The sequence below is a fragment of the Cygnus atratus genome, chromosome 1, assembly GCF_013377495.2.
Source record: "Cygnus atratus isolate AKBS03 ecotype Queensland, Australia chromosome 1, CAtr_DNAZoo_HiC_assembly, whole genome shotgun sequence".
Lineage (NCBI taxonomy): Eukaryota > Metazoa > Chordata > Aves > Anseriformes > Anatidae > Cygnus > Cygnus atratus.
In genome coordinates, this window is record NC_066362.1 from 87,278,280 (window position 1) to 87,302,807 (window position 24,528).

The 24,528-nt window shown below is 38.5% G+C and overlaps 1 protein-coding gene across 2 annotated transcripts in view; it reads right to left on the bottom strand.

Annotated features, from left to right (window-relative positions):
- EPHA6 (EPH receptor A6) overlaps positions 1-24,528 on the bottom strand; it is a 529,970-nt gene that overhangs the window by 390,952 nt on the left and 114,490 nt on the right. For both annotated transcript variants that reach the window (XM_035540604.2, XM_035540605.2), the window contains exon 3: positions 6,718-7,381. In XM_035540604.2, coding sequence (XP_035396497.1) covers positions 6,718-7,381 — 664 coding nt within the window. The remainder of the gene's footprint in view (positions 1-6,717; positions 7,382-24,528) is intronic.

Sequence of the window (24,528 nt, forward strand, 5' to 3'; positions counted from 1 at the left end):
AGTACGTTAGCAGTTATTTGTGGTTAAGCATATTCAGAAACTTTGAACAAGTCATTACTGCTTTTCTGTACTCTTATCTATAGAGTTGCTATTATCCACAATTCCTATTTTTTTCAGGCACGCTATAGGATTATACTAAAAAAACTTTTAGTAATTCAACCTAAAAACTATTTTGAAATTTCAAATGGCGATGACACTTGAATTTTAAATGTGGATAAAATATGTAGTGAGTGTTCCCATATACTGCGTAGCCTAACATGGGCAAGAGAGCATGCTCTTCCTCACCCCCCTGCGCTAATAATCAAAGGTCTAAAGGCACTTTCATTGATAACAGTGAAATTGGAAACAGTGAAGTCTAAAGTTTTTCAGACTCACATGAATTATGTATAGTAACCCATCGTTTTTAAGTGTAGAAAAAAAGTGTGAACCTCTTCCAGAGCACTTGCATATTCAGGAATTTGCTAATAAATTCCAATAAATGATATGGCTGTTTGCTTTAAAAAATAATGCAACTACTTGGTTTTGGAATTGCACAGTAAATCACAGAGACTATTAAAAAAACAAAAACAGTTCTGCATTGGTATCTTCTGGAGGATTAATGTAAAAGATTGTGATAAGCAACCCCCTTCTCAGTCACTCTAGAATGGGGGAGAATTTGGTGAATTTGGCGAATTTGGCAACCTCCTCATCCCCCCTACTCTCTGGGATGTCACTGGGGACATCTGCTACACAAAACACATCATGTCTTTGTGCTTCGGAAACAAAGGGATACTGATGAATAACCGTGGAGTTAATGCTGTTGGGCACATCACCATACCTGATCACTCATTCTGAACTTTCTCACATCACCGCTGCCATAACCTCCATCCATACGTCCCCACTCACCTCTCTTCTTGCTCCTTCACAAATTGCCACTGGCTTTCTGCACCATGCTGCAGTACCTGCAGACTGCAGTGACGGTTATCTTTTACCTTGGGTGCGGGCTTACTCTGAGATTTCACTTGCAAGGCTTCAATTTCAGGAGGAAATGAGGTTTCAATTAGAATGTATTTTTTTGTTGAACTCATAAGCTTGCATTATCAACATCCATATTTGTTTACCTTGTATTTTAAAAGGAAAGGGTACTCAAGACTTGAAGCAAGTTACATCTGCAACAGAATCACCTGTGGCAGTCTAGGAGACATGCTATATCAGCTAATGCAGCCACCTAGCTGCAAGAAGTCCCAGGACCTTCTGCAGCTGCCCATTGCATGACAATAAAGAATAGTCAGTAGATCACCACAGACAAATGCCCACCTTTGGCTATCCTGAACAGCCTGCAGCTAATTGGACCCCTTCTTGTAAAATATTCTATTGTGCTGGAGTGAACAGTGTCCCACTTCTGCTGCAGGAAGGACACTGACTACTACTGTGGAAGGGTTTTCTCTTAAAAAAGAAAATTAAGATTTAATCTTATTTAGCGACTTTTTTCTAGTCCAAGATCTTCTGTGGTTTTCCTTTACACGCTTTTATTCAGTGCCTAAGGGCTGGCAAAGAAAAATGGATCTCAAAAGTAAATAAATACTCCAGAGTAAAAAAGCAAACAAACAAAAGAACCCAATTCAGTATTATATCTCTGTGACTACCAGGAAGCTTGCCATTCCACTGCAGGTGCATTTTGCTTTACTTATGCCAGCAGAGAGCTAACTAAAGCACGACCATATCACGAGCTTGCATGGTTTTAATAAACTGTCACAAAGCAGTTGCCACATTTCCATACCATAGCTCACTAGGGTTTGTGAAGTATCTTTATTACTGGCAAGTATTGTACTAACCAGGGAGTCACACTATCAGCTCACATATGATGAGAAGGGTTAGTTTATATTTGCAAAGTGAAAGTGCTTTTTGATTGAATCAGACAAAAAAACTGAAGACAAGCTGCCAAGACAAATCCTAACACAGAAACACTACCACAATTTTGAGTAATGAATAACAAAAGTATTTGTTCATTTAATCAAACTCTAAATTTTCATGCGTTAGTATCCCTAGGAAGTGTTGTTCAGGCAACTAAAGTTCAAATAACTCAATCACGTTTCTATTTCTCATTATATTTGTTTTAAGTAAACTAAGCCAGTCAATGCCTGTTAAATACATTTTAAAAGTTTCCTCAACAATGCTACATTACTGGGGGGAAGGGGGGGAGTTAAGGGACAACAGCTCCTGAGAATACTCCTCAAGAAAAACCTACTTGAAAAAGTTAAAACACACTTCTGTATTGCATTTATTTGGTTGATTGAGAGTCTAAAATAAAAGTTAAGGCAGCTATAATAATTAGTATTTGCTGTTGCTGTATCTAGTTGAATTAATTGCTAACCTTAATTCAGATACTTTTTGGTCAATCATTAAAAAAATTAAAAAACCAACTTCAGTTAACAATCGGCCAATTATTAATATATCATACTTAAGAGAACAGTTCAGTTCTCTGAACTGTCAAGTTTATGACTAATATAACCAGAACTCAAATAGGCATAACAGAACAAACTTTGCAGACACTCATTTATATTTTGGGAAGTGTCACAAAATATATTTCATTAAAACTATTTTAAGTGTAAGAACCACACGTTCGTCTTGCTTTCCAAAACATCCAGTTATCCTTTTTGCTTTGCAGATGCCCATCAAATCCACTCTGACTACTTTTATCAATCAACAAAAGACACTATTTTTCCTTAGTTCACAATACTAAAAGTAACCCTTTGTTCCTTATTGTTTTTCTTTTTAAATGCAAGAAGCAGGTGGCATCCCTGCCCATGGCAGGGGTTTGAAAATAGATGATCTCTAAAGGTCCTTTCCAACCCAAGCCATTCTGTGATTTTTATAAACATATGGCCTGCATATATTATGCTTTTTTTTTTTTTTTTTTTTTTTTTTTAAGTCCAGGATGACATTTGTCTTGAACTGAAATTCATAGAAGATACTGCATTGAACTGGCTACTTTTAACTGACGTTTATCAGAACCCTATGCAGCATCTCTTCCTTTTGTGCTATGACTAACTTACTTGTTACTGGGGCTGGTACCAATGATCTAGCAAAGCAAATGCTTCATATTCAAGCCGTTTGTGATTAGCAATGCCAAATTATTGGTTCCTACACATTTATTAACACTTAATGAACCAAGAACCAGTTCAGAGAAGATGGCTTTTTATCCCTCCAGGCTATGCTATTAAGAAATGTACATGATACATGAATAACCATGAGCATCTTGCAGTCATTAAGACTTTTTCCATTGACCTCACTAAAGCAAGACAGTACCCAAATCAATAAAAAAAACCTCTATCAACATCTCTCTGAACTGTTCTAGATGCATTCAGGTAGACATTTAATAAATACAGATATTTTAATCCAGTTGTCAGTTCTTCTCTAGGCACTGTCACTCTGAAACTACACTTTCAAAGCAAACACAATGGATCAGGAATACTGATAGTTTCACAGACAGAGAGATGCATATAAAACCAACTCATTTATATAACTGAAGTAGTAATGCAACTTAGTAATTCCTGAATACAGAGATGTACTTTTTAAGATCTGTGATAGATAGGCCATACTCGTCATCAAAAACTTACTGTTCCTTACTGAACCATGCACTAGTGTATAATTGAAAGTTTGACTCCATTTGGAGGTAGGAAAAATATTCAGGTGTTAGCCTATATGCTGCCCACCACCCAACTACTTGCCATAAGACATTCCAAAAATAGTATACTGTTATCTTGAAAGTTACTGTCATACAGGAGAAAAATAACGGCAATCAGTTCAGATTAGTTCTGATCTGTAACCTTCTCTTCTATCTCCAATACATCCAGTATTGAGATGCCTATGAAAAGCCTGGAGAACAGCATCCAATACTTCCCTTCCCATGTTCAGACTTGTAATGGTGGAATGGAAGGGATAAAAGGGTTCAGGTTTGGATTTGGTGGGCGGGCAGGGTAGAAAGGGAACCAAGAATATATGATGATTGTATAAAATATATTGTATCAATAAATAGATGCAATAGATGCAGAGGTTTTTTTTTTCACCTTTATGTTTCTATGAAAAAAGGCAAGTGTAAATTTCACAATCTTTCCACAGAAAGGTAGTATCATTCAAGTACTTTAAGATGTAATGAGTAAGAACAAGTTGGTTCAGGATTTATTGATTGGTGACAAATCTTTAACTCCAAACTTCCGATCCTTGCCTCAGCCTAGAAGCAAGGCTCTCAAAATAGGATGCTAGGGCTGTCTGGAAGCCTGCTGTCAGCTTAGCTGGTGATCTTAGTTCACGATACTCAAAAATTCACATGGTAAAAATGCATCCGCAGCCACCCAAGCACACATCTCTGCTACAAGCTTTGGCACAAAGGGAAACACAGCCATCTTGACAGAAACTCTAAGTCACTGCTTAAGCAAAATCCTAGAGAGTGGGCATTAGTGAAGTTAAATTCACCAAGAAATAAGACAAACGTTGAGAAACTGTCAGGAAAAGTAGTACTAATATTAAAATACATTGAATATAACTGAAAGGAAAATATTAGACACCTATGGAAATGATTTCAAAACATATATAGAAGCTCTATTAGATTATGATAATCTAAAATAGTTATCTGTTGCTCTTGGGGCAAAAAGGTAAGATGTGAATACTCATCTAAGTATTCCATTAAATTTAATAGGTACCTGTTCAGTAGCAGATTGTACAGTCAACTGAATAAATGAGTGGAGTCAATGCACAGCAGAATGGTTTCCTGACATTTTATGTAGGCTTTGGTTGCTGGTTTTATTGCTCCTGTATAGTTCTAGAGTATGACTCGCATAATGGACAGAAATTCATCGAGTATTAATGTCTTGAAGAAAATCCTTATCCCATTAAGAGAGAAGCCTTTTGACCTTTTGTAGAAAATTATATTTCTTTCCAATAATGGCACTGTCAAAACTTTGCAATGAGTATATTTTGATAATTAACAGCAGCGGGATTAGACAACAAATAGTAAGCAGATTTCATTCTCTGATTGCAACGTATAGCATGCTTTTAATATTTTATCTCTCTCAAGGTCACTGCACAGCTTACTTAAACTTGGGTAGCTCTTGAGCACAGTATTTAGGCAACAGAAATCTCACTTGCATAATTTATAGACATGGACCCCCCCCCCCTTTTTTTTTCCCTTTTTGCTACAACACAAAATTAAACCAAAGCAGATTAGTATCTCAATGGCTATTAAGGCTCGCTCTACAATCCATTACAACAGTGAAGAGTAAGAATATCTTTTTTAAAAAAAAAGTCTGTGAAACTTATGAAAGGTAGAAAAAATGCTGAAGAGTACACATGTTCTTTAGTATACTGTTTCTGAAGCTGACAAAACAACCAACTACCACAAAACTCCATTGTATGAAAAAATGCATGCCTTTTATGATTAAGTATTACCCAAGCAGTAAGTATCACCTATTCAGAAGGCCTGACAGGTGAAAAAATAAGTCTCAACACACACATTCTCCATAGATGTTAGTCTCAAATTGAATCCACAAAAGGTCACAGGATTGGGGTACATTCAAGCACAGCACTGGACTCAAAAGTTTTAGAAATTCATGTTATGAACAGAAATAACGTGAATTTTCCCATTTGCGCATGAAGCCCAATTATCAAAGTTTGACAAACACAACCAGTCTCTCAAGAGTGGCAGAGAAGGGGGTTAACGAAGCATAACAGCACCTGGATTCTGCAGAAGACATACTTTTTCCTCCTGCATGTGTCCTCTGTCCTACCTACGAATGTGAGAGGCTGATAAGGAAAGATACATTTCCCTTTGTAGTCATCTTCAATTTGCTGCCTTGATTTGAAATATCCTTAGCTCTCTGTCATACAGCAAGGTGCAGTGCTATGTTGTTCTACACATGTCAGCACACAGAGAGGTCTCCATGAAAGTTTTAAAGGGAGATCACCAAGTACAGTTTTTCTAAGACAGAGCTCTTAAGATACAAGAAGGTGGCAAACAACATTCAACAACTAACTCCGACGTACTGACACTTCATCAGCAGTTTGGCTTACTGTATTCTTACCTTAGTCTTTGGGAAACACCAGTACTAGATACGTAGTATGACATAAGGTAATGACAATTTTGACTATTGTTAACTTTTTGCTTTAATTCTGAATAGGGACTCAAACTTCTCCAATTGAACTCAGTTACAGATTTTCTATAACACATTACACATGGAAGCATTAAAACCCACCAAAGCACGGATGACAGTGTCACCTCTTCAGGTGAACACTTCATCTTCATGCGCCTACAGGAAAGACCTAAGTCTGAATTAGGTGACTAAATTTCCCTTTCTGAGAACAAAGGGGGAAAAAGATCATTTCCATCACTGCTTATCTCATCCTGAGGTATACATCTAAAACAGATGAGAAGAATCTGCTCCAACATACACACTGATCTCCACTAATTATAAAAGGAATCACGGTGACCAACTGGCCTATAAACATCTACACTGTAGGAATATACACAATTCAACAAAAATCTATCTTCAACAAAATTAAAATAATCTTTAGTAACTGTTTTCTTTGAAACCAACAATATAGTGATTTTAAGTGATATTGCTTATTTCTGGATAAGAGGCATTCCTTGAGAATGTGATGCAACATTTCCCAGACACAATGGGCTATTTACTGTTCATATAATATCATAAGACTACTTTTAATCAAACATTGTTTTCTTACCGTGGCAGGAAGCATCGAGTTCTTCATATCCTACACTGCAGATACATCGTCCAAGAGGCACAAGCCAATCCCCGTCTGCTCCACAATACAATTTTGGGGTATCACGTTCCTCAGCGCTCTTCACACAGGAGCCCCGCACTTCCACCAAAGAGGAAGAATCAACCCTTGGAATAGTATCAGGGAACACAGCCAAGTTACGGACCGTGAAAGGGCACTTTTTGTAATAAACACGGACTGAGACCAAAGCAATGCATGCTCCAATGTCTTGAAAAGCAAGATAAAATCCTTTCTTGTTTATTGGCCCAACCTCACGAACTTCTGTGTTGAGTTTAAGAATGCGGTCACCCAAGTCCATCTGGGTAAAGCTCTCATCAGCTGCAATAGTATCGATTTTAGTGTACTGGTTTGGCTTGAATTTTAATCCATGAGATTCATCTGATTCCATGTAGTAGAGATTAAAAGTTTCTTTGCAGGTTCCCAGTACCCACGGAATACTGTTGCAGTCCCTCAGGGTAAACTTCATTTCCACATAAATTTTCTGTGCAGCATCACGGGAGATCCAGTTTGTTCGCAGCCAGTTGTTTTGGTTCGGTTCCATCACATTACATACCTGGTATGTATGAATGGGACGATTGTGTTCATCCATTTCAGTTATGGCATCCCACTGAAAATAAATCAGATTGTGATAAAAATCAAGGAAGATAAAAATTATGCATATACAGAGGCAATCTAGACACACACATGTATTTGCATTTATGGTTTAGTTAAAAATAATTATTTACTTAAAGATTAGAGGAAAAACTGTAGTTAGAAGCTGATAGCAACCACGGAAGAGTACGACAGTTTTCAGAAGCTCTGCAATAAGACACACATGCCATCTACAGTTCTAGTGGTAAATTCAATACACCTGAAAATATTCCTGGGCATCTGTTTCAATCCCCTAGGCTGAAAAATTTCCTATAACAGTCCCATTTGGCACGCTTGTGGGCTGGTTCTCCAGCAGTCCTCCAAGCAATTCCCACTGCTCAGCAGCACTGCACAGGCCAAGCGCCTGCAGCGGTCAGCAGCTGGGATGCAGCCACTCCAATTTGGTGGGTCTAAGGTACATGTACAGACTGTCCTGCCTTACACTCACTGTAGACACAGCAAATTGTACACACAGATGTTACATTTCTGGCCCATAGGCTCTGTATTACACTCATTTCTTTTTATAAGAAAAATAAATCTGCCACAGGCATCATGTTATCTCTTTACCCTTACAAATTTTCTTTCTTACAGTTAGGAGCTAAAGTAGGAATTTATTTGTTTTTTTGTTGTTGTTGTTTTTGAGTTTCATCAATGTAGCTAAAGAGCTCAGAAATCAAAAACATCTATGAAAAGCTATTCACATGCTACACATTAAAAATTACTGAATGCCTAATTCAATACATAATATGCTACCATAAAGGATTACCAACAACCCCAAAATATCTTCAACAAAATTGAGTCAGCTTTCCACCTACAACAATATACCATTAAACATGAGTGTCTTCTTATAAAGAGACAGCAAAGTTGTAGTTCTGTGTCCAGAAATATTGTCCCACAAGAAGTTTTAGTGTGGCCTTTTGGACATACTGTTCTCTTATGGCATTCTAGATGTGAACCAATGTAATGAATGGGGTTTTGGCTTATTGATAAATATCACTTAAAATGCCAAACTATGATAATATTATAAAACATCAAAATACATGCTATTCTTGTTCATGGCTTAGCATACTTGGAACACATCAGTTATGAATACACATTTAAGATTACTTGCCTACTAAAAAGAAACATGAGCTTAAAATTGAGAAAGCAGTTAGGAGTTGAAAAGCTGACCAACTTTCTCATCTTTGCAGTTACTTTGGTTAAATCACAGTATGGCATTTTAAAATTTTATATTAAGTATATAGAGGTGTACATACAAAACATGTCAAAGCACATGTTCAAATTACCCGTAACATGCAATTGTGAGTACAATACCAAGATAAGGACCTTACACATCATCATTCAAACATGAATTCAAATACTATAGTCCAGTAATACATCCACCCTACAAATTCTTCTCATATATATTGATACTGTGCATATTACATTTTATTCTTTAAAGCTAGATTTCTGAAGATGCATTTCGACTACTTAAGCAGTAGAATTTTCTGTGTCTACCTAGTTCAACATTACAAAGAAGGTAATGGTTGGCCCTCGGTCTACTAGATTGAGAAAATACAGGAAGTATGAGTTTAGTTTATATTTTTTAGAGCAAAGTAATAAATAACAATAAAAGTAAAGGAAAAAAGGGTACCATTTAGAAACACGGTGAAAAGAACGATTATTTGTTCATCTTTTTCTGTGAAAGAGGAAGATATTACTTAAGAGTCAAGTGTTCATTTTCAGTAAAATCCCAATCATCAGATGATTCAAGGCCTACATGAACATTTACACAGGAAAAATCCCATATAAATATGTAGAAAACTAGTAAGCGAGGCCAACTAAGTTTCAAAAACAAATAAGGTTTCTATATGGAATTGGGGGAGGTTGTTCCCATCTCCAAGACCTTTCACACAATCTTTCTGTAAAAAGAAAAAAAAGGGTAGCAGGGAAGTACACCTCCTGTAAGAGTGAACTGATCCATCGTGGTGCAAGTAGCAGAAAAAAATCCCCAAACCCGTAGCTCCATTAGCCTGAAATTCAAAGTGGAAAAAGGAATTCCAGGCAGAGCCAGTGACCAGAGGAGTGGGACTCCTAGTCACTGGAGTGCATACCTAGGAACTATCCAGAAAAATTGAATCATAGAACATCTGAATTGGAAGGGACCCACAAGGATCATTGAGTCCAACTCCTGGCTTCCCAAAGGACCAAACTCCCCCCCCCCCCCCCCCCCCCCCCAAAAAAAATAAAAAAAATCAGAACACGTCTGAAAGCATTGCTCAAACGCTTGAACTCCAGCAGGCTCGGTGCTGTGACCAATGCCCTGGAGAGCCTCTCCCAGTGCCTGACCGCCCTCTTGGTGAAAAACCTTTTTGTGATATCCAGCCTGGTAGGGTGGACAGGATAGGGTAAGTCAAAGTATTTACTGGCGAACACTTTTGGAATTCCATCTCCCAATTGCAGCAAGAGTAATAGGACCTTCAGGCTAGGCTATTTTAAAAAAAAAAAAAACATACTTTTATATGATAACCAGACAATAACCAATGGTTGGCAAATCTTCTGTTACCTCATGGGATTTTTACATTGCCAAAGGCTTTTGACCTCCGAGTTTGGCACACATTCAGGAAGGACAAAGCTGCTACTTCATCATTTATGGCAACATCAGAAAAAATTTAGATTTGGTCAAAGTTGTGTCACAGAGGACTAGTTAGCACAGTGCTCATGTGTGTACCACTGCTCCCAATTTGGGATTTTGAAATATGATTAAAATATACCCTGCAGCAAGCAGTACATAATATCCCAAGTAGATCTTGGCTTTCAGAAAGGAAAAGGGGACTTCCACACTCTGATGGGCCAGGTCTCTTCCCTTTTGCCAAGCATGAATGCACACAGCTTGAATTAACTCAAGATTCCACAGCCATGGAGGATTTAGAAAAGAAAAAAGTGTTTAATTAAAATAGATAGCTCCAAGCCTTAAAATCTTGCCAGCAGAGGTTCTTTAAAAGAGAAATAGAAGAATCTCTCACTTGTCAATCCCTATCATGCCTACCATATCCGTTAAATGAGATAAGGACATAGCAACTTTTTCTCCATAGATAAAACACATCCCATAAGTTTAAGCATTATACAAATATAACCACAATGTAGATGTTTTGAAAAGTGTAAGAAGTTTTCTGAATTTGTATATCAAACCACATTAAAAGGAGAATGTGTAACAGGCTTCAGAAAGATTTCTAGCAAAAAATTAATAATCAGAATAAAAGTATAATAGGTAGGATGACAACATAGTTTTTAAAATGGAGAACAGTCCTCAGAACTGGAATAAACTAGATTAAAGCAAAAAAAGCCTCAATATACTACTGTCTCTTAAGAATATTACAGAAAAAATCGCAACATATTCTCCCCTAATATGAAATTCTCTTCAGAAATATTTATATATTCACTTTGAATCAATACCTTGAGTTGAACTTAAAAATTAAAGCCCCAAAGTTTGCTGCTAGCCATATTGTTAATAATATAAATCTACTACTTGTGTAAGAAAGCAAAGTTTCAGCATTTCAATAACAGGTTTCAAAGACTAAAACAAGAGGGGTTCATCAAACATGGGCAGTGCTTCAGTTTATTCAAAGCAGATCTTACATGTTCCATGCCTGTGCCTTTCCACTGTGCTCTGAGCTGTGCTACTGACAATTTCCAATTTGTGAAAATTGATGCATTAGGCAATAAAAATATTTAAAAGAAGCATTTGCAAAAATACTGAGCAATAATCTAATCATACAAAAAAAATATTTTCAAAAAATTTTAACATCTAACGTTTTACCTAACCACTGTACTGAGACATAATGCATACGTTACACTTACAAATACAGCTGTGAGCTTGTTGGTGCACGATCTTAATTACTATTCCTAGATATTAAGTGCAAATGAGGCAAGTTCTACCACCCCAAAATGTCAACATCAGAAGTCGGACAGAATTCAATCTATGATAATCTCTGACAAGGACACATTCTTCCTTGGTGAAATACAATCTGCTTTTAATTTTTAAGAAAGCATTCCTCCCCCACCACGACAGCCAAGAAATATTAAAAAAATAGTTAAATTCAGTGCAACAAAGAAACTGAACAATTTACTAAATATGCACTCGTTTTCTTTTGTATTTCATGTTATAGCTATCTTATAGGAAAGATGGGGAGAGACTTTATCAGGGAGTGTAGTGATTGGACACGGGGGACTAAAAGACAGTAGATTTACATATTAAGAAGAAATTATTCACTCAGAGGGTGGTGAGACACAGGCTGCCCAGAGAAGCTGTGGATGCCCCATCGCTGGAGGTGTTCAAGGCCAGGTTGGATGGGGCTTGGAGCAACCTGGTCTAGTGGGAGGTGTCCCTGCCTGTGGCAGGGGATTTGCAACTGGATGATCCTTAAGGGACCCTTCCAACCCAAACCATTTTATGCCTTCAGTTATGCAAAATTATTCTTCTCTTAGACCTTAAACGCAAATAGAAATATCTTACTGGCAATGTCAGCACTAGAATGTTGTAGCTCCTCCCAGAACACTTAACTTGACATGCATGAGAGGTGGCAGAAGCTGTGGCATTTTGACAAGATGACAGCTGAGACTACCTTCAAACTGAGTCTCTCGGCATCCTAGCATACTGCATACTTCTGAAATTTTTCAGCACATTTTTCACCTTTCAAATCACACAAACCTGATAATACTGATGGACACAGTAGCAGGATAAAGTTAGTTTGTACTGATGAAGTTCCAGGACTTGCAATAAAGGAGTGGAAAAAAAACATTTTGGAAAAAAAGATTTCAAAATTCTATTTTAACATTGTAACCAGCAGTGAAACTGATAAGAGATTCTATTTCACTTTTACTTGTGGCATAAAGCAGGAGTAAATATCACTGAAACAGATGAACATGGAATCTGAAGATCAGGAGAGAATATGACAAATAATCCTTACATTTTTTCAAGTACAAGGTATGAGATAAGGCTACAAACCACACTAAGACTTGAGTTAGATGAAAATCTCAATTGTTCTCATATCTCTACAAACTACTTTACAATCTGTTTCCTTTCAGAACATCGCTAATATTTAACAGCTGTACAGAGAACGCCATAAAAAGCAAATGACCTGATTTCATTCTTGTTCTAGCTATAATACTGGCATTTGGTTTCAAAGTGTTCCCCCTTTAGTTATTTTTCTTAAGCTAAATACTACAGATTTGCAAAAATCAAATACTATACTTAGATTTAAAAATCAGCAAGAGGTGTTTATTAAAAGTCAGTAGGTTATACTAAAGGCTGTATGAACCATGAACATTACCAAAAAAAAGACTGCGTTTCACATATTGAATGTTAGTTTTAAACATTAGTTTTCATAAGGAAATGTTTTAATGATAGCATTCTACAGAAAAGTAAACATAGCAGACCAGTTTCAGTGTGATGGAAGTAGTCATAACTTCCCTGAAGACGTGACGGTTATTTCAACAACGTCTGAATCTTGACTATTATCTTTAAACCACAGCTGGCCTCTTAAGTGAGGCATTATCATGGTCAGAGTGTGCTATTTAAGAGATGTTCAGTTGAACACTGGCATGATTTGCCCAGTACTAGCCATACTGAGAAGTAGATTTATGTGGGGAACACAGGAAAAAAAAAAAGACTGAGAAGATATTAGTCATTAAGGATGTAAAACTATTAGAGAGCATCCAAAGAAGTGCAACAAAGATGATGAAGGGTCCATAGGGGAAGATGTCTGAGGAGCAGCTGAGGCCCCTTGGTTTGTTCAGCCCAGAGCAGAGCAGGCTGAGGGGAGGCCTCATGGCGGCCTGCAGCTCCCTCACGAGGGGAGCAGAGGGGCAGGCGCTGAGCTCTGCTCTCTGGGGACAGCGACAGGACCCGAGGAAACCGCATGGAGCTGGGACAGGGGAGGGTCAGGCTGGGTGTTAGGGAAAGGTTCTGCACCCAGCGGGTGGTCGGGCACTGGGACAGGCTCCCCAGGGCAGTGGTCATGGCACCAAGCCTGCCAGAGTTCAAGAAGCATTTGGACAATGCTCTCAGGCACATGGTCTGATTTTTGGATGGACCCATGTGTAATCAGGAGAATCACAGAATATCCCAAGTTGGAAGAGACCCACGAGGATCACTGAGTCCAACTCCCAGCTCCACACAGGCCTACCTAAAAACTAAACCATAGTTATTGAAGAGTGTTGTTTGTCCAAATGCTTCTTGAACACCAGCAGGCTCGGTGCCTTGAACACTTCCCTGGGGTGCCTGTTCCAGTGCCTGACCACCCCCTTAGTGAACTTGATGATCCTCGTGGGTATCTTCCAATTCAGGACATACTCTGATTCTAGTCCACCCTGTTGCTGTCTCCCAGCACCCTGTGGTGGCTCTGGAAGGTTGTGTGTTCCTACAGCAATTTGTAGCTCATCTTTGACTTCCAGTTCCAGGTACTGCACGTGGGAAGCAGAGAGAACTCATGGCACTGCACCAGAACCAATAAGAGTGCATCTTTTTTTCACGTGGAGACCTGTACTATAGGCTTTTCTCTACTGTGTCACTGGAGCCTTGTTACTTCCCACGTTTGCAATCTCCACTCTGCAATTTATTTGGAAACAAGGCCAAGCAGATTCTCACAGTTTAGCAGCAGAAGCCCTATTTGTACATGAAAGATACACTACAATGTTTTATTTTTATATCAAACTCCACAGTAAAAAGCTTTTCCAATTAATAGGAATAGTTGCATCAAGCAGTTGAAGATGTCTATTTTACGTGGTCTGGTATCTAGATAACTTCACATGTACTGGAAGACACTTCTCCCACAAGTTGTCACAGACTGATGAATTAATAGTGGGTTCTTAATCTCAGATAACAGTTATTTAGCTACTGCTGGGATCAGTGCCTATGTAATCTAGGATGGCAGTTTCAGTATCCTGCACAGCTCAAGATTCTTTTTATTGACATTTTACTGAATTCAAAGAAAAACGCATGGACACCAGTTACTCAGGCCCAAGCCCTTACTCAGTAAGGTAAGGAATGGAAGAGACCATCTGACCTTATGAGTTCCGCACATTTTGTTTCCCAGGCTAGAAAGTTCCCTCACCTTTCTCATTAACCTTTTTACTCTAAGGACAATTCCTTAAAAAACAAGGGTTCTGCACTTACAAATGACTAACCAGTGTATCTTAGCTCATTCCCTAGCAAGGAAAGGTGGTGGTGTGCAGCATATTCAGATATATGTACATACTAAGTACACAACAGGACCCCTGGGTAAAATATTTTACACAAATCCTTTGATGTTGAGCAAAATACGTATGGATAAATCCTAGTTTTGCATTCGGGGGAGAACTGAAGGAAAAAGCAGTCCCTGAAAACAACATGCAATAATAGATTAGGGAATAAAACCTGTTGACTTCAGCCACTCTGTAATTGACTAGGAAAACACACAAAGGCAAGTCCTCAAAGGTCATAAATTGTATTACATATCTGGCAACAGAAGAAAGCTTTCCTTTCTAAATCAAGGAACAAAATACATAAGGGTCATGCTAAAGAGGTCTCCTGAAGGTATCAGAGAACTAGGTAATTCAGAAATGTAACTGTCAGTTACTTCTTACACAAAAACGGAGGCTGGCATTTGAAAACTCAGGGAACCTGAAAAAAGTGATGGGGTTTTCTGACATGTATCCCTCAATCACAGATGTCCATTTCAAACAGGTCAAATCCCTAATAATAAAAAGTATGGACTATGTTCATTATATGAAGCTGTTTCTTTGGATAGCAGCAGCCTGAAGAAAATTACATGTACAGGTAACTTCTGTACCCCAAAACAGTTCAGTAAGCAATTATATCCAAAGAGGAGAAGAAAAAGGAAATGGCATTTTTTTTCCCTAAAATTTTAATTGGTTCTTCTATTATTGTCATTTAATGGAAGATTTTATTACTTGTTTTCGGTATCAGTATTTGCAGTCTGGGAGTCTGCAAAAATTTACAAGTGAATTCTCACTTTCAACTGTTAGTTACTGACAATCTTGTTGATCCTATTTCCATGGAAACAAATTGAATCATAAAAATAAAGAGTTTTAAAAGATTTTTTTTGTTTTTAATTCCCTTACACTGTCTCCACTGAGATGATCTCCACAGAAGTGGGATCAGAGAGGTCTAAGTTGGAAAGCAAAAGAGAGGACCTGCACTTGGCATGCAAAGTTGCTGACTGCCATCTACAAATGCAGATTTAAACTTCTGGCTGCTGTAGTGACATTCAAGCAGAAACAGCTATACTAGGTAACAGAATTGCAGAAAAATTCTCTTAATGTTCTTAGAAAATAAACATTTTAAAGCATAGTTCACAACTAAAACATTACAATGAAAACAGCGAGTTTAAGGAATGTTACAGAAACCAACAAAATTACTGTAAAGAAAAAAAGGCAGACAATCTCAGTTATCCATACGTTTCCCACCAAGTTTGCATAGCTAGCAAAACAGAACAGCAATTAAACTACTTAATCATTTAGGTTGGAAAAGACCTCAAAGATCATCAAGTCCAACCGTTACCCTAGCACTGCCAAGTCTATCAATAACTAAACCACATCCCTAAGCACCACATCTACATGTCTTTTGAATACCTCCAGGGATGGTGACTCCACCACTTCTCTGGGCAGCCTGTTCCAATGCTTCACAACCATTTCAGTGAAGAAACTTTTCCCAATGTCCAACCTGAACATTCCCTGGCACAACTTGAGGACATTTTCTCTTGTTCCATCACCTGTTGCTTGGAAGGAGAGGCCAACCCCCATCCCACAGCTACCTTTGAGGTAGTTGTTGATGGTGATAAGGTCTCCCCTGAGCTTCCTTTTCTCTAGGCTAATAACCCCAGCTCCCTCACCTGGCACAGGAGCTCTGTCAGTAGGTGGAGGAGCTCCTCCACACAGGCACACCTCCCACAGGTGCTCCTGTACCACCATAAAAGTAGAGCACACCCCACAGCCCGACACCTGGGTAGCAGCACTTTCCTACCTGGGCTCTGTCTGGGGAGCTGCCTCAGTTGTGCTGGGTGCAGAGCTCGGAGAGGCCACGTCCTCTGGGTAGGCCAACACCACCACTCCCTGGTGGAGCCAGCAGAACCCCACCTCCCTGCAGTCCTCCCTGTGTGCCACCTGCCGCACCGTGACTCCAGCGGCTGGGGCAGCTGCCCCTGCTGGCCCTGCCCACTGTAATGTGATGGCGGCCATGCCCTGGGGCAGCCTCAGGGTAGGGAACTCCTGCAGGCCACGGACTTCGTTCCTCCAAAGTCGGTCACCTCAGCCAAGTCTTACATTTAAACCGTGCCAATTTAAAGTCACTTAAGGAATGCACACAGACACGTTAGGTTAGCTCTGTAGAACCATAACTGTAATTGTGACCCAGGTTTAGGGGTAAAGATGACAACAGTTTTCTATGTGGGCAGCAGCATATAGGAGCCTATGACAGTCAGTGGCAAACCTCTCAAAATCTGTAGAAGTAAATGTAATTGGAAGGGAAGAGCAAAACCTGAATTTAAAAAAAGAATAATTAGGAAAGTTAAACAAGAGAATATAGGATGGAAAGTGGCCGATTATTTAGCCTGTTTTGGTTCTCAAAATATAAGCATTAATAGGTCTTGGACTGCAGAACAATTGTTCTATGGCTGAAGTAGCCAGAATAATGCAGAAAGCTGTTAATGCACTTAATTTAAAACCCCAAATGCAAGTCACCTCCCTGTTATTTACATGAAGCACTGAGTACTAGAACAAGTGCAAGTATGAGCATCTCCAAATGATTCAGCCTTCCTTCACCCTGGAAGTTACTATAGTGCATATAAATGTTTTCTTCAGGCAAATGAGACTGAAATCTGGTGAGATTTTGGAGATGAGCCCTGGAATCCAAGTGAGACAACCTTCAGCCGTAAAACTTCAACAGCCTGCCACTCGTGGATTAGCCAGTGTAGGAACATTGGGACAAGATGACAAAACAGGGCAGCCCTGGTTGAGCTTTGTAGAAAACATTGTGGGCCTTTGAGAAGGGAAAGGGAGTCACACATCCTGAACATGAACCATTACACATATACTAGAAAAGATCAAACTCCAAGAAACATAATTATGTTTGAAAGTACCTTATCTGATAGGCGCTCAAACTACTGAGGCAGTAAATCCATGTGACCAGCATATAAGCAGTGTCATAATGCATCAAGGAAAAATATAGCCATGGAGTGATGTTTCTGCTGTTTGTATACCACAGAGAAAGTGTTAAACAGAAGTCTGAAGTAATAATACACGTTCCCTTCCATTTTAGACCATAGGAAGGCAAAGCAGTATTGGAAAAGGGCTATATAGGAAAATGAAAAAAACAAAATCGTACACATACACATACAGACTATTTATAGCAAACCAATGCATAATTGAAGCCAAACACTAGCTTATAAAACACCATTCTCCTCAGTACTCTGGAACAATACCTTTGTTTTCCTGAACACATTATGAACTGTAAAGACTCAATGACTTGCATCAAGGACCTGCAAGGATAGCATGCCAGGGTGTAATTTTCTTTTTAAATGAAAGATGATAGTAAAACCTCAGCAGAAGGTGAGAGATGCCACAATACTGCGGTAAAAGCACTGCTGATCACCTTTCCAGAAGCATCTTAATCCCTATGTAATGCAACACTCCCACTGTATTCAGAATTGAATGGAAAGTGAGAGTAGAAAGTCAGCTCCTTTTCCAGATACTGTGCATCTTAGCTCTCGGCCCAGCAGCATGCCCTTCAAAATCTGCTTGTGCGCCATCTTTGGGTCCTGGGCCATTTCTTTTGTAAAACAGAGGTCAGGAAGCTAAGAATATGTACACATAATGACATTTTACAGGTATCTGCTACTAGAATAGAGCTAGATTCAACTGATCTTAAGACAATTATTAAGGATGCTGCCAGGAAAAACAGAGGTCCTGTGCTGAAACAAAATGAACAATACTGATGCTGGCAGGCTAATGAGAACAAGAAGCTGGCAATCCTCACTTGTCTGAATGAGACTTGCAGGATTAACTAAGAACAGAAAGAATAACAGAGCGGAAGGGACCTTTACAAAAAAAAACGTGAATAATTTCTACATTTACAGTGTCTCTAGTTCAGAGACTTGTACAAATTCAGAAGCCACCTGTTAATCTTCATCATTTATGACCAGCTCAGTGCAGCCATGTCTGTACTGTACTGAATTCGACCCAACAAGCCTCATTGTACTGGAGCTGGTCTGCAGCCTCCTCTCCTGCCATATCCCTACTTCCCATGGACCTCAGCCCCTCACATTGTTTTGGCCACCTGAAAAGCCAGAATACTATCAGGGCAGGGAGAGACAGTTGGTACAAAAGATCAAGTCCTCAGTCTGAGGCTGACCTTGCCTGCTCATGATTTAATGCATGCAGTACTATGACTTAAATAACTGACTGCTTTTTACCAGTCAACACCTTACAAAATAATTTAGTTCATCAAATCATAAAGGTGAGTTAAATGCACAGGGTTTCAAATATTACTTCCCTTTTACTTACTATTCAGGCTTTGAATCTTCAATTTAGTATTTGAAATTCTCCTTCAGCACTGGAAAGATCCTCTTTTGCCTTCACCTCTTTGAGAAACAGAGCTTTAAATAAATACTATAGAATCACAGCAAAAAGGTCCTGGCTATGTGCACACAAACCAGAGCATAACTCAGAGTTTACCATTTTTATTTCCTAAATAATAACTCAGAGAAAGCATTTTAGTTCCAATGACAATAAAAACTGCACCAGTACTTAAGCTTTCCCATCGAAATCTGGTGGATCTCAGAGTCTATTGTTACATGGGCACTGGCACATTTAAGTTACTGCAATTAGCAAGCAATCAATGGGGTAAATACGGATGAAGTAAAAACCCATAAGAGTATCTAACCATTGCTTCTTCCCATCTTTCCCTGATTCTTCAGGGAAGTCACTAGAGCTTTAAAAAAAAATTTTGAAGTCCTGCCATTTCTGCTTCTTATTGAATTAGTACTAGTCAATTAGTGGTTTTAATTGAAACTATACCAAACGGAAACAATTAAGAATAATAATTACACAAAGCAGCTATATAAAGCAGTCCAAAGATGAAAAACCTTACAAACACTAACACATTAATTCAAACTAAGACATAAAACTAAAGAAGCAAAACTAAAGATAATTAGAGGAAGGTAAAGCGACAGATCACTGATTTTTACCAGCATGCGCTGCAAGTTATAGTAATGAAGAGCTTGCTGTATCGGTGTGGATGCCTTTTATCTGACACCACGCTCACCTGCATGAACTGAAGCAGTGGCACTTAAACTTCACTGCGGCACAACAATATTCCTTCAAGCACATTGCTGACAGGCTCCTTCAGAACTGCCCATCATTTCTCTCTGACTATTGTGCTGCTATGTGAAACCGAGCCTGCTCCCATGGCATGCGGCAGGCTGAAACATCTGCTACCAAACTGCTGATGAACAACTGAAGATGTTCATCTTTCATTGATCACTTTGTGTGATCATCATCACGCTAATGTGTTACCACTGTGTACCAATAACATAATTCATTACTTCATTTTATTTCCAAGCTGCTTATCCATTTGCAAAAATCAGTATCAAAAGGGGAATGACCTCAGTTAGAGACGTAGGAATTATTATAGGGATAGTTAACTTGCTATTACTTGGCTTGCAATGGATCTTGTTGATACACTCAAGTGAATGCCAAAAGGAATGGCATCATATCCTACTGTTTAACTGAACCCAGAAGTTCTGGAAGTAAAATCTGAGAGGTGAGCAGGAAAACTAATTACTGGAAGGGTAGTAAGCTGAATAACCTAAGCAGCAGCACAGTCTATTTGCTTTCAGTTCGTAAGCTTATTCACACATTCTAGATACATGCATTACAGCTTCAGATACTTTCCCAGTCAAGTCAGTCTGGAGCATAGAAATTCTGCAGACTAACTTCCATTAGAGGTTGGAAATGTGTTTAACCTGGTCTCCAGAATATGCTTAGAAACAAATATGTGAAATGAAATTCAGAAGTCTGCAATATGAGTAACAGATTCTCAGATGAGCATACCAGTCTCATCCATATAGTCTGGAATTCCAAAGCAGAAACAGAAGAAAACAAAAGGGTAAAAGAAAGGAAAATAAAACAATCACCAGTGTCTTCCAGCAAATCAGTTTGTTCATGCTTCCCAAATAATTGCATATTTACTGAGAGCTTGTATAGTACTGTCTCCTGTGTGAGTCTAAGCTCAACCGTACTCATTTAAAATTACTGTAGGAAAACAACCTGCTACCCTTCCCTGGTGCTCATCCCATGTCTGAGTTAACAAAAGGAGGAAGCATCAAGCTCTTATTATCATGATGTATATATGAACCAGTATAGGGAAAAAAAATCACTGGAGTCGAGTCCAGTGTCAGAGCAACCTGCTCATCCATTTCCTCTTCTCTACACAGTGGTCCATTCTCCTGCTATGGCTGAATAAGAGATATGAGCTATGATAATGAATAATTCATGTGCTTTTTCAGCCTCCCCCATCTTCATTGCCCATGTTTTTAATTAGATAAAAACCAAAGATATTTTGTAAATCGATTTGTGGCAAACTTAATAAGAGTGAAAGAGAAACATTTTACTGTATCTTGGTTTATTTAGAATAAAATTTCATGTAGATTTATGAATAAACTGTGAAATAGATCCCATCTATTCTTTGTTGTATGCACAACTTTGAATCACATGGGTAGGTACTGAGTACTGATTTGTTCATATCTGTATATTTGATGGAGTAGGTCAGTCTATCGACTTACATAGGTTTGCAATCTCTTTAGGTTCACCCAGTTTAGGGAACAGCTAGAAGGTACTGATTTAATGAATAACTCCCTGTGATATGCAGAGGTGTTCAGTAATTATTTTCTCAGAAGTCTGTAGTTCCAGCTTCTGAAGGGAAAAAAAATATACAGTGCGAGGTGAAGAGATTTATCGTCTATTGCTCTATTGTTAGTTCAGTAAGCACTGTTTTCTTAGAAGAACAAATAATTCACCTTAAGATACAACTAACAAACTTTGGTTGTCCAAAAGGGCCTTGTTTGTAAGATGAGGCATCACTCACAGGGCATTCTGTGTTAGAAGCATGTCCTGAGAAAGTCGGCTGCAGTTTCAAGGAAACCATTTGTCACTGATTGTTTATGCTTCCATCATCATTTGTCTTTTATCTGTTTGAAGGGATGGGTTGAACATAGAAGTAAAAAATAAGATGTAGTAGTATTCCACCATATCAAATGCTTTACTCCCACTGAATGTGATGCCTAATGAAAGCATCTTCACTGCACTCTTATGACAAAGATTTTGAAGCTTCTTCAGACTTACAGTCCTATAAAAATACCTCCTTTCTAGCTGCAGCATTAACTATCACAATCTTCAACTGCTAAGTATTTTCTGCAGTTATGTTGCACACCAAACTAAAAGTAGGGCTTGATTAAAAAAAAAATCCTCCTCGCTGTCCTATGCAAGTTAGTGTTGATAAAAGTCAACATGTGACTACACTGCAATCCCTCCCCAGACGTCTTCATGACCACAGGCTGTGTACCACAGGTCTTGTCTATCCAGTACAACATTCAAAGGAATTTATAAATCTGAAAACTGCAAGACAAAGACAGAAGATAGTAAAAAAAACAATGTAGCAATGCAAACTTTCCTTCCCCTCAAAAGAAAAAATAATCAAGAAACATATGAACTACAACAAGTCTTAGTTCTGTGAAAATTTGAGTGCTCAAGAACATCACGTTTTACAAAGGATGTCAAGCCTGAGCCACATAGTTTTCATCTTAAAAGTACACTATTTACGGCAAAGATATTTAAACACGACATGTTCATTTGCTTTTAACCCCAGGAGATTTTTAAAAGTATATTGATAACTTTTAACATAATGTCATTTCTTCTTACTGTCATGACCTATAATAATCATTGCATTTTCCAGATTTTGCAATTGCAATAGCAGCAACTGACTTCCTCAAGTACAAGAAGTCTTATTTCACCTGACAGAAACCTAGAGACATATTTGGACCCCACTGTAGATAAGCTGATTTACAGCCATGCAGAGCATCCACCAGCTAATGACAATTCATGACAGCTGTGGGCATTCAGGGACCATCAACTGCAGGTCAAGTTAGATATCAGGTTCATTTATCATTCACCAAAAGAAAGATCACACTTCTTAGCATGCCCCCCCCCCCCCAACTGCCTTTCAGTTGTCACAAGCATCTCTCCCACATGAGAACTCTACTACATTATAGTTGAACACAATTGTTGAGATATTAGCCCAATGTACCTGCTTAACACATTGCCTGCCAGCATGATGTCCTTTCAATGCAAAAATAAGACTCATTTAGGCATGCAATTTCTGAGCAGCAAAAAGGAGGAACAGATTTTTGGCATAGGTCTTCATGTGTTTGTGTTGGTTTTTGTTTTTATGAAGGAAGGGCACTAGGAAGATTAGAGTTTTATTTAGAACTTCTACATCAGTGGAGGTCTTCACACCATTTAAGATGCTCCATGACTATCTTATCTGGTCATTGAACACATGGCAACCAAAAAAGCAAATAATTTTATAGAATATTATATACTAAGCTAAATTTTTGCTATAAAAACACAAGATATTGTCATTTTTGTTACTTTAATTATGCTTTTATCAGAGCTTCCAGTTCTCTAGAATACGAAAGTCAGAGCATTCATCGGGGCAAGGGGATGAAAGCAGTTCAACTCAGTTCTGGGAGTCATGAACCGCAGAAAAATTCCATGCTGTAGAAGTTAAGAGGTTCCACAAGAACCAAAAATCTAGGAAAAGAGAGGACAAGAACTTCAGTTTGTATCTTCCTATTTCACTCTCACTCCAAGAAGTATCCTACAGACCACAGCAATTACTATCTCCACTATGCTATATGATGCAGCTGGTCTCCTAGCATAGTATTTAGTCTAAGAGGTGGTCTTCAGGAAGTGTCCACAACTCTGGCTCTTAGTAGCAGAGCTAAATAGAGACTTTTAGAATGCTAGTCTGCCTCATAATTTATATTTAAAATAAACATGGACTAGATGATCTTTCAAGGTCCCTTTCCAATCCCTAACATTCTGTAAAAAAAAAATCTATCATACTGTTGAGTATATAAACTATTACATCAAATGACTATGATAATTGTTTATTAGTTCTCTGATGTTCATTCATTATTGCCTACTTTTCATGATTGCAGAATAATGACTACATAAGGCTTCCAGTTTCCTTACAAAATGACTTATTAGCATATGATCACACTGGAAGGCTGAATTTGCAACTAGTGACAATGCAAAAAGAAATCAAAAGCAGCAATTCTCCCTTCTTACAGGTATGACCTCACAGCTTTCAAAACTTCCTCAACTCTTTGACCTTTTTGCATTTGGGACAAGACCTGGGAACACAACCTCTCCCCACAAACCCGGATTATTTGGGGAGGAAAAAATTGAAGCTTTTAAAAAGTGAAGCAGCTAGGGAACTCCAGGTCTCCTCATGTAAAGGCGCGTGGGACTGAGACTTTGAGAATGCAGACAACCCACAGGAGGTAGAAAAGAAGCGTATAACCCAGACACTGGCAATCACACTGTCATTCCTCAGCACATTTCTCTCTTTGTCAGTCACAACCATGTAGACAGGAGTAGACAGACAATAATTGGGTCTGATTAATTGAAATAGGACATTTCTGTCAAATATGTATAAAAATGGATACGTTATTTTTACTGCATAGGTTTATATATATATACACACACAAATTGCATTTTTCTTCTGTACCTCATCTTCAATACAAAACTCTTACGCATTCTCATGAGAATCAGTCTCAAGATTTCTGCTCTTTTTTTTGTCAGATTCAAGAGACTTGTGTATATAGTGCAGTTCCAAAACTCTGTATGCAAAACATTCTGGACTATATCATCCGCTAATCATAGTCTCAGTACCTTCTGAGAAAGTAAGTACTTGCCTAGAGCATGGTGTGCTTATAAGTTCAAGTCATCGCCCCCACCCTCCTCTTCCAAAACACAGCAAAACTTCTCCCTAGCCTTTGTAAACTTTTTACTGGGAAGTTATGT